This window comes from Geotrypetes seraphini, chromosome 12, assembly GCF_902459505.1.
Source record: "Geotrypetes seraphini chromosome 12, aGeoSer1.1, whole genome shotgun sequence".
NCBI classification, from domain to species: Eukaryota; Metazoa; Chordata; class Amphibia; order Gymnophiona; family Dermophiidae; genus Geotrypetes; species Geotrypetes seraphini.
This window is the reverse complement of record NC_047095.1, coordinates 1063606-1082106: the sequence shown is the minus strand read 5'-3', so window position 1 is coordinate 1082106 and position 18501 is coordinate 1063606. Positions and strand designations below refer to the sequence as shown.

Genomic DNA, 18501 nt, shown 5'->3' with positions numbered 1-18501 from the left:
CCCCATATACACCCTGTCCTCCCATAAACAAGTATACAACATGGCCTGATACATGCCTATACCCTGCCCTCATAAACATAGTCCCTGGACATCCTGTATCTCCCTACTCCAGGCACACATACCTCTCCCCATGGGGAGACACACATTCCTTTGTTCATATGTGCACTTATATGCACTCTCTCGCTCATACACATAACGCATATACCTCCTCTGCTGTGTTTCAGCAGGTCCGTGCTAGTTGTATTAATGCAATACTTGTTCAAACTCTGAAACACACATTGTTAGTAGAAAAAACTGATAGTAAATCAGAATTCCCCCTCCAAGTGTGCCATTGCTCCCCTGATAAAGAAAGCAAAGAAGCATGGTTATCACCACGGCCTGGGTTTTCAACCATCACTGTCTTAATTCCTCATCCCACCAGTGTCATATGTTGCTCACCCTTTTCTTAACCACTCTTTTTTCAGTCTCATCCTCCTCCCAGGCAGTCTTTTCTTTTTTTAAATTTATCAGAGTACTTTACTTGTAAAGCTTGTTGAACACAACACACAAACACAATAAAAGCCATGAACATGCTGGCTAGTACACACTTCTATTTTCCTTACTATGAGAGTAATAAATCCAATTTACTTTTAATGAAACTGTGTGTGCATGAAAATCTCCACCCAAGCAATCTCTCAAGAGAGCTAGTTTCATTTTCCCAACCCCTACCCAGTCAGCCTAGCTATTTTTTCAATCGGTAGCTCGAGTTACTCCCTTCCCCTCACTTTGCTTGCTCTGGCTGACACTGCTGCCATGACAAGGACAGCTCTTCCTGGCCAGTTGACACTGTATAGCTCTTGGTGCATTTGAACTGTAGCACTCGTTTTGTAGCCTCAGGTTTCATAACACAGAAGTTAACTTATTAGATTACTGTTGTATCATTCTCAGCTATCCGCCTAATTGGTAATTTGACATTGGTTTTTTTATTTTTTTTATTTTGTTTTTTCACTCATGATTGCATCTTGGATCTCTATATTTGGGACTTTAAAATGATTAAGTGAATAATTTTTTGTCTAATTGTTATTTTTCTTTTGATGGTTATATTAATGATGTCTTAATCATATTCTGATCGTTTCTTCTAGTATATCTACTATAATCTCCTATACAAAGGCTAACTATAGATCAAGAAGATCTTTATTCAGTGATATCAGGAATAAAGACTACAGATCTCAAATGCCCACAGGTCAATTACCAGAACTAATCTTGGTTATTTGGCCATGCATGCGGGCTGTCATTGATCAGAGTCTTTCCCTTTTATTCATACATTTTTCATATTTATTTAATTGCTGTTTAAACCACTGTTTTGTTACTATTGTTCTTTATATTCAATAGTGCTATATGATACTTAGCTCGGGTGTTATGTATTGCCCGGCTTACTCCATTGTGAAGGAGGATCTCCGTTTCCGTTTCGCTCTCGTGTACGGTAATACTGAGAGCTTCTTCGGGACTGAGCGTTGTATTTTGCAAATTATTCTAAGAACAAAAGAACAAAATATTTTTATTTGTATTTAATTTTTATAAAAGTACTACTATACAGTATTATTTTTTAGTTAAAAACCTATCATTCTATTTGTCTATGAAGCCCTCTATTATTGTTCAGGTACTTTTCTTCTTAAAATCTCGCAAAGCAATTGAACCTGTATTTGAATATCATCAACTTACTTACAAAACAGTGGTTTAAACAGCAATTAAATAAATATGAAAAATGTATGAATAAAAGGGAAAGACTCTGATCAATGACAGCCCACATGCATGGCCAAATAACCAAGATTAGTTCTGGTAATTGACCTGTGGGCACTTGAGATCTGTAGTCTTTATTCCTGATATCACTGAATAAAGATCTTCTTGATCTATAGTTAGCCTTTGTATAGGAGATTAATCATATTCTGTACAAGAAGTTTATTCTTGATAATTTGTTTAAATAAAAATAAATAATTACAAAAAAAAAAAAGTTCAGGCACTGAGAGCCACACTTTGCAAACCTGAAGGACAGCTGTTCCAATGGCGACAGACAATTGACGCTAACCACAAATTCACCTTCCACCTGTTTAGGATTTGTCTGTTCCTAGCTTAGGGGGTCCAATAGAATTCATAAACATAACTGTTATTCCCATTTTTCTTTAGCCTAGACCTGGTTACCAGCCATCTGGGGAATCTGACAAGGAGAACAAGGGCCAAGAACGTTCTCCTAGTGCATCTTCCAGCAGTGATCTGTCTCTTTCAGAACCTTCTCAGCCGCTCATCAGGTGAGCAGTAGAAATCCAGCACGTAATTCATTTCTACCTGTTAAAGATCAAGATACAGTAATGTTCCACGCCTTTGCATTGAACTTGTATCATAAAATTTCTTTGTGGTACTTCTGAGTGAAACTGTATTTGATTCGTAAGTTACAAAAAAAAAAAAAACCCCCAAAAACCCACATAAATGCAGTAATATGATCTTGGCATCTCTGAGGTGTTTGTTACTGTGCATTTGAAGAATAAAATTATTTATAAACAGACACCTTCTGTTTGATCGATTGCGTTAACAGAGGTCAAATTTTATGTTTTATGTTTCCCCTGTACAGTGCAACTAAGAGATCTGATATACTAAGCCCTCTAAACATTCTTCATTCTTTTGACCTTTAACCCTTCATTGGAGTTCCTTTCTATCCCAATTCCTGTAAACCATGCCGAGCTCTACGATTGTGGAGAGGATGCGGTATACAAACCTAAGGTTTAGTTTAGTTTAGTTTTAGATGATGAGTAAGGCATTATGAGATGCGTATGTCATAAAATACAAATGTAGAGGTCAGCATTTAATATGACCATACTTAAGAAATGTATTCAGATGTTAGAGTATAATGAATTTGTGATCTTTAAAAAAAAACAGATTAATGTTTAGAACATCATTTATAATTTGCTTGTTTCATTAATAATCAATAAAATACAGCTCACAGTGTTAAAAAGTACAGTTATTAAAAATGAGTCCCTGTATTTCAGAATACATTCTTCAAATCGTATCTTAATTGATCAGTAAGTACTTGGAAATTTTTTTAAAATTCTCTCAATCCACTTCATGCACAGGAAAAACACAGACCCCGACGCATGCTACATCTATTAACCATGTATTCTCCCTGAAAATGCCCAGGCCAACTCTTGTTGTAAACCGCCTAGAACTGAAAAGTATTGGCCGGATAGAAGACACTAATGTAATGTGTTGTTCTCTGAGTAGCCTTTATTTTGACCTTTATGTCCATGCAGCAATACAGGGACAACATGTGAGTAGTGCATCAAACTGCATAAGTACATGCAGAGTTTTAAGTAAATTTTAATTAAACGTTTTTGTTGCAGTAGTTTTTATTGAACAATTTTTTGGACAGTACACCATGTTAGTACTGCCTCAGAAATTGCAATCATACCCAATCACTGCTATTTGAGCAACCATTATATCCCCTCCCTCCTTACCCACCCCTTCCAAATACACTTCTCATCTTATAAGTCTCTGTACTCAATTATGAGCCCCAACCGAGTGGAGTACAGCAAATGTACAAATTCTAAACCCAGGTACTCTGATTGGATTAGTTAGATGTTGGGTTGTTTTTTGGTTGTTTTTTTGCTTTTTAAAAGGTGCCGAATTGATGCTTGATGTGATCTATATTTGCAGGACTGACCTGATGGAACCTGCATGGATGCAGTCAGACAGATTGAACCTAAGGGTCCCGTTTCCACAGTCATCATCTACTTCAGGAGCTGGTGGTATGTTCTCTCATCTCCTGACTCTTGAGCAGACGGGCCTTCTGCAAAAGGATTTGGAACCTGTGCTTTCCACTAAGAGAAACTATTCCAGTTTACTGAAAGGATCAACGACTTTTCAGTCTCAGGCTTACTCTATCTTACCTGCTTCACAACCTGATCCATCAGCAAAGTCAGATACTAGCCAGTACAAGAAGAAACTGGATCGTATTGAGGCCTTAAAAGCAACAGCTGCCTCTTTGTCTAGCAGGATTGAAAGTGAGGCCAAGAAGTTAGCTGGGAGTGGAATTAATTATGGCTCAGCATGGAACTCAGATTATGACCATCTGCAAGAAAAACAGGATGATGGGCGATGGGTTAAACCAGTGAGTCCACCAGTTCGAGAGAACAGCGAGGACGTCTTCGCTGCCAGAATTCAAAAAATGCTTGGGACCTGTGTGAGTCATTCCATCTTTGATGATTCTCTACCTGGTGTGGGTAACCTTCATGAGTTCAAGGAACTTCCTGAAGCTATTAGGCCACACACTGCTGTAGCAAATTTTGCACTAAGGCCATCAGCTGGTCACAGCATAGAAAGGTTTCCCAGCCACATGCACAAGAGACACATTGAGCCTTCTAACACACTAAACCTTAATTATAGTACAGGCAACCAAGCTCACATTTCACATGATTCCAGCAGTGGATCCATCAGTGAAGGACTTCTTTTGAGTGAGGGCAGCTTCTCTGATCATGAGGAGGCACAAGTGGAACACTCGCCCTTGAAGATTCCTGAGACCTTGAAAAAAAAGGAGTTCTGTGCTGGTAAAACTAATATGCTTGGACCTATCAAAGAATTTCAGAAGGAGGCAGAGAAGCTTGCACCATTATTCCCTCATACAAGTGGTGGAATGAATGGCAAAGGTTCATGGGAAGAACTGTCTAAAGGTAGTCCACACAGTGTTATCAACATATTTGCAAAATCTTACCAGCTGTTTGGAAAAGGTGAGAGAAATTACATGTTTGGTGACCACCCCCAACTTCCAGCTGTCCATTTTGCCAACCTCCTTTCAATCCCTGCCTCCTTTTCTGAAATCACTTTAGAGGAAACTGCACATCTTCTCTCCTCCTCCAAACCTACTACCTGCACTTCTGATCCAATTCCCACCCACCTACTCAGCGCTCTCTCTCCTACTGTCACCCCCCCTCCTATCTGTCACATCCTCAACCTAATACTCTCCACTGCAACTATTCCAGATGTCTTCAAACATGCTGTAGTTACAACTCTCCCAAAAAAACCCTTACTAGACTCCACATCTCCCTCATCCCCTTTTTATCCAAGCTACTTGAACGTGCTGTTCACCGCTGTTGCCTGTACTTCCTTTCATCTCAAGCTATTCTTGACCCACTTCATCAGGTTTTCGCCCACTCCATTTCATGGAAACTGCCCTTGTTAAAAGTCTCTAATGACATGTTCCTGGCCAGATCCAAAGGCTTCTACTCTAGCCTCATCCTTCTAGATCCATCTGCTACATTCAATACTGTTGATCACCATATATTCCTTGATACACTGGGATTCCAGGGTTCTGTTCTCATCTTGTTTTCTTCCTCTCTCTCCCATATGCAATGGTGGATCCTCCTCCACTGCTATCCCATTATCAATCTGTGTACTTCAAGGCTCTTGTCTTTGGACCTCTCCTTTTCTCTAAATATACCCACTCTCTCAGTACACTGATCTCCTCCCATGGTTTTCAGTGTCACCTCTATGCTGATGATTCCCAGATCTATCTCTCTACACCAGATATCTCTTCAAAAATCCAGACCTGCCTATTCGACATTACTATCTGGATGTCTCATCGCCATCTAAAACTTGAATATAGCTAAGACCAAGCTCCTTATCTTTCCGCCTAAACCCATCTTCCCCTTCCCCCTGCTCTCTGTTTCTATGGACAACACTCTTCTTCTCCCTGTCTCATCAGCTCACAGTTTTGGGGTCATCTTTGACTCCACTCATATCCAACAAATTGTTAAAACCTGTCACTTCTTTCTCTATAATATTACCAAAATCTGACCCCTCTGAGCACACTATCAAAACCCTTTATCTAAACTTTCATCTCCTCTCACTTAGATTACTTTAATTTGCTTCTCTCAGATCTTCTGCACAACCATCTCTCTCTCTCCTCCAATCTGTTCAAAATTCTGCTGCACAACTTATATTCCGCAAGAGCCGCTATACCCACAGTACCCCTCTCTTCAAGTCACTTCATTGGCTCCCCATCCATTTCTGAATACAATTCAAGCTACTTTTACTGAACTACAGTACATTCACTCTGCAGCCTGTTAATATCTCCCTCTCTGCTCCCCCTCTCTGTGAACTGCATTCATTGGGCAAGTCCCTCCTATCCATACCCTTTTCCTCCACTGGCAACTGCAGCCTCTGCCCCTTGTATCTTGCTGTGCAATATGCATGGAACAGACTGCCTGAGTCATTACGTAAGTCTCCATCTCTAATAGTATTCAAATCCAAGCTAAAAACCCACTTTTTTGAGGCTGCTTTCAACTCCTAACTCCCACTCATTGTAAAATTATCTATGTCCATCCCATCATTCTCTGCAAGAAACTCCCTAGCCCCTATATGTCTTGTCTGACTGTCCAAATTAGATTGTAAGCTCTTCAGATCAGGGACCGTCTATTACATGTGAAATGTATAGTTGCTTATGCCTTTCAGTGCTATAGAAATGATAAATAGAGCAGTAGTAATACTAGTTTTGTTAGATTTTCTGTATGAAACATCTGCTTAGGATTTCAATAGAATAAGTGAAATTTTTTTTATTGAGCATTGTATCGAGCAGTCTGTTCACATTATTAGCGTGTTCACGATGCACAATTTTGCTTATCTGCAGTTGCATCAATTGCAAACAATATTCCCCATTCATGCTGCTATGTTTGCATATTCGCGGATCAGCTCTAAAAAAAACCCCCAAACACAGCTCTTTTGCTTTCACTTTCACTCCATGGTCAAGCTTTGCTTCCAGATATGGCCTCTAAGTGTTCGGAGAGTGAATTACAGGTACTTCAAGTGCTGTCCCATGCAGAAATCTAACCCTATTTTCCCATTAGGGTCCACTGTTCACTTTTTCCATGATTTTGAGGCACAATGTGTACTAAGAACATAAGAAGTTGCCTCCACTGAGGCAGACCAGAGGTCCATCTCGCCCAGCGGTCCGCTCCCTCAGCGGCCCATCAGGCCTATTGCCTGAGCAGTGGTCCCTGACTATTTCTATAACCTACTTCTACTCCTGTCCCTATAACCTACCTCTACTCCTATCTGTACCCCTCAATCCTTTTGTCCTCTAGGAACCTATCCAAACCTTCTTTGAAGCCCTGTAACGTGCTCCTGCCTACCACAGTCTCCGGAAGCGCGTTCCATGTATCCACCACCCTCTGGGTGAAAAAGAACTTCCTAGCGTTTGTTCTAAACCTGTCCCCTTAACTTCTATTTTCCCCACAGACTCAACATTTCATTATTTGCAATTTTGCGAACATTTTTGGGAACTGTACTACCTCGAATATCGCGAACGGACTGTAAAATCATACTTTTTTTTGTTTTTACCCTTTTTCAATTTTGTAGTGCATGTATTATATTTATACTTCCACATTGTGTAGCTATATAAAGGTATATATATATATAAATATATATAATATGAACACTTTACTAATGACAAGTGTTTCCTTCTTAGATATAAACTGAAAGATGTATTCTTAGGAGCTCAGCATTTATTCTTTATATGTGCATGCACTAAATTTAAATTTCTATAAGTTCATAATGTTAAGTTGTGGCTTCAAGAATCTGTTTAGAGTGCTGCAAGCACATTCTAGTCTTAGAAATGATTTCTCTCATAGGAACAAGTGTGATGGTTGGGGGGGGAGGGGGTTTGTGAACTGACTATAGTGGTTGATTGCTGTATTTTGCACAGGTTTTGAAGAGAGGTCGGATGGAGGCTCACCTGTACTTCAGCCTTTGCTTCCTGCTCTGAGTTCTTCAGAGAGTGTTGCCTATGATGATGACTTTGTCTCTTCACAGGGAAGTGGAAGTGCAAGAGATAAGCAGAAAGCTCTGGAACCTAGGTAAGTTTGTGTTGAAAATCTAAGGATTTCTTTAACTGCCAATAGGATCTCTATAGACACTAAATTATAGCTTTCTTCCTTTCTGGAAGCAGCCTTTATACAAAAGCAGGTAACCCAAAAAAGCACAGGAGAATATATACTTCAATCAAGAAACTGGGGCGATCTAAAATGTCTAAAATCCCACAGTACACCATTAAAATTGAAATAAAAATTAGATAACTATTATGTGCACATCCAGGGGGGGGAGGGAGGGAGGGTGGATTTATTTTTAAATGATTCTCTGAGTTAGTGTAAAATTAATGTATGGGTTTATTTATTAGTGCTTATTATCTCTTATGGATATGAAATGTATATCATAATGAGCTTTATGAAGATTTGATTATTAAATTAAAATTTATAATAGTTATGGGATAGGGTGGGGGGAGGGATATAGATTGATTTGTTTCTTGAAAGAGTATTAAGTGATGTCTTAAATATAAAATGTATTTAATTTGTATTGCACTTATTGAAAATATTGAAAACGAATAAAGAATTAAAAAAAAAAATTTGATAACTATTTATATTAAATATTTTTTATGTGTGCTCATACTAAGAAAAAGGCTAGTATGGATCAAAAAGATCTTTTGTGCTTACTGTGGACTTTACTTTGAATATTTGGTCTTTATACAAACGCATGTATAAGAGTTTGTAGTAGATCTGTCAACGAAACAATGAAGGTGACCAGTGATACTAAAATGCTTAATTCTTCTAATAAATTATACTGCAATTAAATACTGCAATTAAAGGACCAACACAAATGGGTTTTGGCCATATGGTCTGCATCAGGAATCTGAACAAAAGACACTAGCATTATTACATGCATGATAACCAATAAAAAATATATAGAATAAAATTACAGTGGTGCCTCACACAACGAACTTAATTTGTTCCAGGAGCAAGTTTGTTATGCGAAAAGTTTGTTATGTGAAACGCGTTTTCCCATAACAATACATGTTAAAAAAAATAATTCGTTCTGCAGCATAAAATATGCTAAGATGACATAAAAAAAGATAAATTTGTCAAAATGGTGAAAATGGTGGTCTTGCTGAGGCCAAACTCTTTGACGAGGTCACACTGTTTTACCCCACATTCACTCCTTCTAATTATTTCCCGTTTCATTTCAACAGAAATCACCTTCCTGCTTTTTTTAGAAGCCATGATATATAAAAAATATTGAGTTTATCTTAAAAGGACGACTGTATACAGTGAGAGAGGGCAGTTAAGCACAGTGACTAACGACTGCCTGCAGTGCCTGCGCGGAAGGATGCAATACATCGGCAGCTCGGGCGACTTCGTTGTGTGAAACGAAGTTCGTTGTGTGAAACGAAGTTCGTTGTGTGAAGTTCGTTGTGTGAAACGAAGTTCGTTGTGTGAATCAAGACATGAAGTTCGTTGTGTGCAGCGTTCGTTGTGCGAGGCGTTCGTTATGCGAGGCACCACTGTATATATAACATCAAACAATACAAGCTTATTTAAAAACTAGTTTTTTAGCCTGGTGCCGGTTCCCAGACCTATGGCCTTCCAGCCCATGGCCTAGTTTTTGGTGCGCTGGCGCGCACATACTCATTACTGGTGGTTGTTACTGGCATGCCATTAAAGCTCCCCTACACTGCTGTGCATGCGCTGACAGGTCTCTTCTTCACTCCCAGCAGCCAGCCTACCCAAAAAAATCCAAGCCACCGCTGCCGGGAGATCACATTCTGGACTCGTGAAAAAAAATAAAAAACCGCCGCCAAGATGGCAATCCAGGGCGTACCCGCTGACAGCTCCTAGCGTTTGCTCCCTCCGCTGGCTGTGGTGTAAGAGCGCATGCACACTCTTGCCGGCACATCCCAACAGATCAGATCTGAAGGAACACGCGGGGAGAGTGTGCATGTGTGCTTAGTGTTTTATTATTATAGATACGTGACACTGTGAGCATATACGAGGCGTGATTAAAAAAAATATGGTGAATGCTGCTGCCAAACACCATCCAACGGAAAGGCAGGGTTCTTCAGTACAGGAAGCGGCACATTGAGCCTTAGTAAAATTATGTGACAAGTTTCAACTTATTCGGTACAGTCAGTTATGAACTATAGTTGAGAGAAGGTGTGTTTTAAACTGTGCTGTAAATCATGCATCACGAACTACGCATTAACATGAAATTTTGTTCGAACTGCAAAAAAGTGCTAAAGAAACAACATAAAATGTTAATATTATTATATGGTGATGCTGCAGTGACCATGAAGACAGTTTACAAGTGGTTTGAGCGATTTCATAATGGTTGTGAATCGGTTGAAGACAAGGAAAAATCGGGATGTCATTTAGTATCAAAAATTTAAGAGAATGTTGAGAGAGTAAGTGAAATGATTAAATCAAACAGGTGATTGACTTTAGGGAAATTTTTGAGGATCTGAACATCTCTTATGGTTCCGTTCAAAACATTTTAACAACAGATTTGAACATGAAGTGATTGCGTGCAAAATATGTTCCATGCATTTTGACAGTTGAAGAAAAGCAACAGCATTTGTCAATTTCATTGGAGCTGTGTAGTACTCCTAAAGTCAGATTTTTCTCAGTCTCTAGCAGGCAGAGGTAGTAAGTGTGTGCAGTCCTCATCTGCGTCAGCCTGTTAAAAAAAAATAGGTATTGTGTCTCAGAACTACTTTTCTGCTTTTGCTGGATGGAAGCAGGGGCCCACAGGAGTCTCCTTTGGCTTCAGGAGTGTTACATTCGGGTGGCCGAGTCCTTCCCCCTATTCCCCCACCTCCCTTGGCATTAGTGTTCTGACAGCAGCTCAGAGAGCCTGTGGAGACTGTCCTGTTATTATTTGGCTGAAAAGGAATATAATAATTAAAATGATGCCTGGTAAAGTAAAAAAAAAGAAATCTGCATGTTTCCTTCGGGGCTGGTCCTCCCTAGCAGTTGTTCTTTTTTTAGTATTGCCGCGATGAACTTTAAGCAGCTCTGGAGGTGTTTGGCATGCTTCCATGGGGGGGTGGGGGGTGGAGGTGTGTGGCGTCTGCAAGTTTTGTGCAGCACTGGAAGTGGTCGGGTGGCTGGAAGCTAAAGCTACTCTAGTGGGGTGTTTCTTCTGACTGTGAGGATTCCCTTTCGCCACGGCTACTGGAAAGCATGGAGATTCCCTTTTTTCCGTGATTACAGATAACTGCAGGGATTACCTTACCACTGGGGATGTAGATGGCTGCAGGGATTACCTTAATGCTGTGGTGGCAGGTCAGTCTGAAATGGTGAGTGCTGCTTCCTCTGCCTTGGCAGGAATGGCCGCCATTTTGTCTATGGCTTCTAGGGTTTCAGTAGTGGATCGGGGCCCTGGCAAAGACTACTCTTCAGCTTATGTGCAATTCCAGGTGTTGCCTTCATCTGTGGGATTTTCCCTGGATTTTATATTGACTATGTATCAAGCCTTCTGTATGCATGTGGCAGGGGTCTGCAAGTGGGGGTGGGGTTCGACAGGGGCCCCCTCTGCTGCTCTGGCATCCCAGACTCCTCCACTGTTCAAGTGGCAGAATTTGTTTAGGGAGGAGAATGGTGGGAAGGATGATGATGGTGTCTCTGGAGAGGATCAGGAGTGCTCTGGGTCTCTCCCTCTGGGTCTGTTGGAATCGGGGGCACCTGAGGGCTGGATCGCAGATCTGCCACTGGGGGAGGATGCCTTGATGATCTATATCTTTCACAGGGAGGAACTCCAAGAGCTCATTGACCAGGTGGTTTCAGTGTTGAGTTTTTAGGAGGTGCCCAAGGAGGCTCCACGTGTGATGGATCCACTCCTTCAGAGTATTTGTAAGGTCTCCAAGTTTTTTTTCCAATGCATCAAGATATCAGAGATGTGATTCAGGCACAGTGGAAATCCACGGACACCCCTTTTAGGGTGGCTAGGTCTATGGTGTGTCTGTATCCTATCCCTGAATCAAACCAAGAGACCTTGCGGCTCCCTGTAGTGGATGTGGTGGTTTCTGCTATTGACCAGAAGAATGTCATTCCGAGAGGGTGGCTCAGCCCTCAAGGATCCGCAGGATCTTAGAATCAAATCTCTTCTGAAAGAGAGCTTTGATGTGGCAGTTCTGGCGGTTCAAGCTGCTATTTGTGGAGGCCTGGAGGCTAGGGCCTGTTTCTATTGGGCAGAATGTGTATTAGATAGGGATGCTGAGGACTGGGAATTGGTGGACCAAGAGGTAGCTAAGACGAGATGGGTTCTTCGTATCTTTTGGACACCACGCACAATCTCTTTCACGTTTCTGCATTGAGATAGCTTTCTGTGCTTTGACTTAAGGACTGATTCTGATCCCTGAGTTAATTGCATTTTGTTTTTTGGCTGAGCCCTGATGCAGGCATTGTTCACCAAAACACAGCTCATGTTGGGTCAATAAAGACAAGCTCAGGTTTATTTAAAATTTGATACTAGACAAGATCAGACACAGACTAATCTGCCACACAAGGAATAAATGTAGAGCTACATTAATTGAAGAAAAGAAACAAATAAGGAAAATACAATTGGGAGGATAAAATATATAACTGATGCATCCTATATAATAAAGAAAAATAAAATATTGGATCATGGAAAGTTGAAGAACTGAGATAGGGGTTTAATCTCCATAAGTGTCCCTATACAAAAAGGACTTTAAAGAGCTCTTGAATCTATCAAGAGCTGATTCCCCTCTTAGGAAGGAAGGCAAGGTGTTGCACAGCTGGGGTATGTATATTGGAAAGATCTCCTTGCGTCTGGTATTAATAATTTTTAGAGAAGGAATTGAAAATAGGTTATGGTTCGCCGAACGCAGGGTCCTAAGGGGAGTATATGGTATTAGAAATTTATCAAGAAATGCTGATTGTTCTTTGAGACCCTTTGTGCTTTTTTTTGCTATATGTAGATTGTATTTGCTGTACTCTGTCCCTCTCTGTACTGCTCAATTTCTTCAGCCAAGAGCATCCGCAAGCCTGTTTCTAATCCTCTCCCATAACTACACTGACCCTATCCCATCACCCAACCTCTCTTAGCTTTACAGCCGCTTTCTGCCTCTTCCAGCATTTGAGCAGCATTCTATCTACTAACCAGTAACTTCTTTCAATTCCCTTCGTCCCTTACTTGCTGTAGAACAGCTTTTCTGCCCATCTTCGGAGTTCGACCTCCCTCCAACACTTCAGAAAACATTTGAAAACTTGGCTTTTCTCCAAAATGTAACTACTCCCTCCCTCTCCATTATATTAAGTCCCCTCTTTCCTTCCTTTTTACCAAGCCCTTCTTCTTTCCATTGGAGTTCCTTTCTTTATTAATTCCTGTAAACCGTGTCGAGCTCCACTTCTGTGGAGATGATGCGGTATATAAACTTAAGGTTTAGTTTAGTTTAGTTTGCTTCCTTTATTTCTCTTCCAGCACTGGATTGTTGTTTTTATTTTACCTTAACTGATATAGGTATTGCTTTTGGCAACATAATTTTATTGGCATGATAATTTTATCTATCTGAATCTATTTCTTGGGTGTGATTGTATGTGATGATCTTAAGGTGACCAAACAGGTTGAAAAGGTGACAGCGAAAGCTAGAAGAATGCTAGGGTGCATAGGAAGAGGTATGGCCAGTAGGAAAAAGCATTACACAGGGGTATTGATGCCCCTGTATAAGACTCTGGTGAGACCTCATTTAGAATATTGTGTGCAATTCTGGAGGCCACACCTTCAAAAAGATATAAACAAGATGGAGTCGGTCCAGAGGAAGGCTACTAAAATGGTGTGTGGTCTTCATCATAGGCATGTGGGGACAGACTTAAAGAGGAAAGACGGAAGAGGGGAGATATGATAGAGTCATTTAAATACCTGGTGTAAATTCGCATGATTTGAGTCTCTTTCATTTGAAAGGAATGAAAGGGCATCGGATAAAGTTAAGAGGTGATAGATTCAAGAGTAATCTAAGGAAATACGTTTTACAGAAAGGGTGGTAGATGCATGGACCAGTTTCCCGGAAGAGGTGGTGGAGATGGAGACTTTGTCTGAATTCAAGAGAACGTGGGATCTCTTAGAGAGAGGAAGAGATAATGGTTACTGCAGATGGGCAGACTGTATGGGCCATTTGGCCTTTATCTGCCATCATGCTTCTGTTTCTATGTTTCCTTTTCTCAGTGGCTGGTAGACTACAACAATTCCCTCCTTACCTTTCAGTGTATTGGACAGACACAGCTGAAAGCAGGAGCAGTAACTAGTTTATGGAAGCACTCTCTGTGTCTTCTTGAAGCTCTGCAGCATGGAGCTTAAATCTACAGACTTACAGGGAAAAATATTGGAGATGCTCAGGCATCCACAGCACCTTCAGAGCTGGTGCCTAATTCTGTGATCAGTTCTTGATTCTCCAAGTCCTGCCAGCCCTACTGAATGTAGTGTTTCCATAGTGCTGATTTGGCTAGTCATGTTGTACAACAGCTGAATCTTGTGGGTCTTGGGAGGGTCACGTAGGGCCCTTTTACTAAGCTGTGTTAAGCACTAATGTGCACCTAATGCAGTATAAAATGGCTTAGCATGGGATGCGCTCTTGCATCCTGTGATAACTGCCAGATTAGCATACACTGATTCGCATGCCAAAAAATAAAAACATAACATAAGAATTGCCATACTGGGACATACCAAATGCCTATCAAGCCCAGTATCCTGTTTCCAACAGTGGCCAACCCAGGTCCCAAGTACCTAGCGAGATTCCAAGTAATAAAACCATCTCAATAATGGCCTTTGGACTTCTCTTTAGCAAATTATCCAAACCTTTTTTTAACCATGCTAAGCTAATTGATTTCACCACAATCTCCAGCAACAAATTCCAGAGTTTGTTTACACGTTGTGTGATGAAATATTTTCTCTGGTTTGTTTTAAATCTACTACTTAGTAGCTTCATTACATGCCCACCCCCCAGTCCTAGTATTTTTGGAAAGAGTAAACAAGTGATTCACATCTACCCTCTCCACTCGGTATTTTATAGACCTCTCTATTATATCACTCCTGAGCAGAGAGTGTGTGTCTGTACTATAAAGTGGATTCACATTATTACCTGTTAACTAGTTAGCATGGAAATACTGCATGATCCTTTACCACCTCCAAAACGAGTGGCAGTAAGTGCTAATCCAGTAACTTTGTGTAATGGCCCTGTACTAATGGCATGACCATTAATACAAAAAATTAGAAAATAGACTATTTTACAGCTGCGATAAAATAATAATAATAATTTATTTTTGTATACCGCCATACCCAGGGAGTTCTAGGCGGTTCACAACAAATAGAAGAGTTACATACAGTGCAGTTGAAAAAAGAAGAACATAACAAGTCAATCAAAGGGTCAAAAACTAGTTTACATTGACAATTTAAGTGAAGGAAGGGCTAATGCAGAGCACATACGGTATGTACTATAAGAGAATAACAATTGAATTTATGAGAGTGGGGAACAAAGCATATTGTATGAGAGGGAGAGGGCAGGGATCTTGGGGGGGGGAGGAGGGGGAAAAAGTAAAGAAAGGAGGGCCGTGTTGAGGGGGGGAGGGGAGAGTTAAGGATTTGGTCTGATGCAAAGAAGAGTGTTCGATCTGTTTTCTAATGTGGAGAGGGGGAGCGTTAAGGCCTTAACACATAGGAAAAACCTGTTCAAGAGCATGCTAAGGCCATTCTTTTTTTTTTTTTTTTATAAATCTTTATTGATTTTTAAACTTTGACAATGTAATACAATTATCTGAACATAAATATTTCATAAAATGCATTATTAAACATACAATTTATACTTAGAACAATCATTTTCTCCCCCCTTACCAAATTACTACAATAAGACAAATTATGTAATTATAATATTACTAGTGTTTTAGCCCATTACATTTGTTACAGTAATGGGTGCTAGAATAGCCTTACCTATATCCTGACCCTGACCCCACCCGTGGCCCTCCATCTGGCCTCCTGGATCCCCATTACTTACCTGAGGCGGTCCTGACGTACCAACCCCTCCTCCCTCAGTGCCCCAAAGCAGCAGCGGTACACCCTCTCTGACCCTGTTGCACCCCTTTTGCCATCTTTCTCTTTCCTGTCCCCTCCGTCCTTCCCCAAGGCCATCTCTCTCTCTCCTGCTCCTGCTGTACAGACAGGCAGCCTTGAATGCTTGCAGGGTCTGCTGGAGAATATTAGGGGGGGATAGATTCTGTAAAAGTACAGAATTACCAGCGCTTTTTCTTAATTTTTTTTTGTGAGCTACCTAGTCTCCAGGGCGACAATTCTTCATTCAGGGCATGCGCCCACTGGCCATTCTTCCGGCCGCGCACCCGCTTCCCCCAAACCGGAAACAGGAACCGCAGTCGGATGCGGGAAGGTGCCGACGTGGGCTGACAAGATGAAATCCAAACCTGTGCAGGCCATTCTTCCGGCCGCGCGCTCGCTTCCCCCAAACCGGAAACAGGAACCGCAGTCGGAGAGGGAAGGCGCCGACATGGGCTGACAAAACGAAATTCAAATCCTGCGCTGGCTTCGGTCCTGCCAGGCCATTTTACTCGGGCCGCTTTGGTGGACTTGATGGAGGACCTATAGAGCAGGGAGGCCGGCGCTTTGCAATTTCTCTTCCGGCCGCTGGCACTGGTAAGCGCACATATGCACTCCTGCTGCCAAGGACCTACTGATCATGGATCATAGATCACGGAAGCACGCAGGTAAGAGTGCGCATGCGCGCTTAGGGTTTTATTATATTAGATAGATAATTAAGTATTTTAATAAACAAAATATCTTTCCCTCCCCCCTCCATCCCCTGGATGCTCCTTGTGACCCTGGGCAAGTCACTTAATCCTCCATAGCCCCAGGTACGTTAGATAGATTGTGAGCCCACCGGGACAGAGAGGGAAATATGCTTGAGTACCTGATTGTAAAAACCGCATAGATAACCTTGATAGGCGGTATATAAAATCCTAATAAACTTAAACTTATGTGTAAAGAATTCTACTAACCTCAAAAAAATATATAAAATAAATAAATACATTACAATTATTATGATGTTACAAATATAGTCAATGGACTCCACACTCTTGATCACACTGTTTGGTCATAGTTTTATTCTTCATCCTATGTGCTCCCAAGCATTCTCCTCTGCTATACTCTTCTTGGCTGGTTTCAGGAAATTGTTGAGATTTTAAGGTTTCTCCCTTTCCTCCTCTTCTCAGTATTGGAAGCAGCAATTCTAGTATTCTGGAAGAGCTACACAGCAGAAAGTCACCTTTTGATCTTCGCTCAGTGGAAATAACTTCCCAACATACTTCAAGGACTCGGTCTGCAGCATCATCTCATTCATCAGTATCTTCTCACTCAGCCTCTTCCAAGAGAAAAGGAAACTTGGAAAGTAAGTGATTTTCTTACTAGAAGGATGCAGTGTTTAGATTTGTCATCCCTGGTACTCCTGAAATGAAGCAGTTTTTTAATGGACAGAACAGTGAATTCAAAGATATTAATTAAAACATTTTTAAAAATGTTTTACATAGAGAACATTTCTGTAGATTATGTGCATGTTTGATTAGACTGATGCATTTATTTGTGCACATACCGGTGATATGACAAATTCTTCTTAACTGCTAATTTGTAAATTTTAGAGGTAAGTGTGTAGATGGAGTTTGGGCAGAATGTGGGTGGGACTCACACTTGCATGAGTAAACTTATAGAATACTATAAATCAGAGTCCAGCAAACTTTTTTTTTGCTCTAGCACACTAACGGAGCAAATGTTTTTCTGTGCCACACCCACAACCCCGTTTCGCTTCACCCCCAGCCCTGCCGCACACAAACCTCATCTCATTTTTTCCTGAGCTTGAGGCCATGTCTGTAGGGCCTCCAAGCCTGCGCGGATGTCGACACAATGATGTTACACTCATGTGCACGACATCATCATGTCGACATCCACACATGCTCGGAGGCCCTCCAGACATGGCTCCAAGCTCAGGGAAAACAAGACGAGGTTCGTGTGGGGGAGGAGAGGTGCCAATGCAGGAAATGACACTCTGCATATGTCATGTGTACTTTAAATTCTGGCAGCACTCTAGTGTGCCACAGCACACAGTTTGTGATTCACTGCTATAAATTATATGAATATCACCTAAACTTAGATGCACAGTTATACCAACTTTGTGTCTGGTATAAGTTTTTGTGCCTAATTTGCAGGCACGTATTTTCAATCACATGAGTATTCTACAAAAGAAAGTGGATCCCTGCTTTTTTTTTTTTTTTTTTTTTAATAAGATAGACTTTTTACCTGGTACCCAGTTATAGAATTACCCCTTTTATTTCTAAAATGACAGGAGCATTAATTAGGTTCCCAGAAATCAAGACCTGATATGTTATGTTTTTCCATTGACATAAAGGGAATAATTCTGTAAAAAAGATACCAACGTATAAATGTTAATATTCCAACTACATGCCATGCAATAAAATGCCATGCAGTTTGAAGGTGGACATACACATAGGTGAGGTGTACAAATATGCACTTTTTTTTAAAACAATTTAGGGGTGAGCATTTATACCAGCTTTATGTCTGGCATAAAGGAATGCATGTGCCTAAAATATAGACACAACTTTGATATGTTAAGCTAATATTCTG

General features: G+C 40.8%; 1 protein-coding gene across 3 annotated transcripts in view; it reads left to right on the top strand.

Moving 5' to 3' along the window:
* Nucleotides 1-18501, top strand: part of CEP350 (centrosomal protein 350) — a 411819-nt gene that overhangs the window by 130927 nt on the left and 262391 nt on the right. For all 3 annotated transcript variants that reach the window (XM_033915952.1, XM_033915951.1, XM_033915950.1), the window contains exons 11-14: nucleotides 2164-2285; nucleotides 3685-4754; nucleotides 7727-7877; nucleotides 17079-17254. In XM_033915952.1, coding sequence (XP_033771843.1) covers nucleotides 2164-2285; nucleotides 3685-4754; nucleotides 7727-7877; nucleotides 17079-17254 — 1519 coding nt within the window. The remainder of the gene's footprint in view (nucleotides 1-2163; nucleotides 2286-3684; nucleotides 4755-7726; nucleotides 7878-17078; nucleotides 17255-18501) is intronic.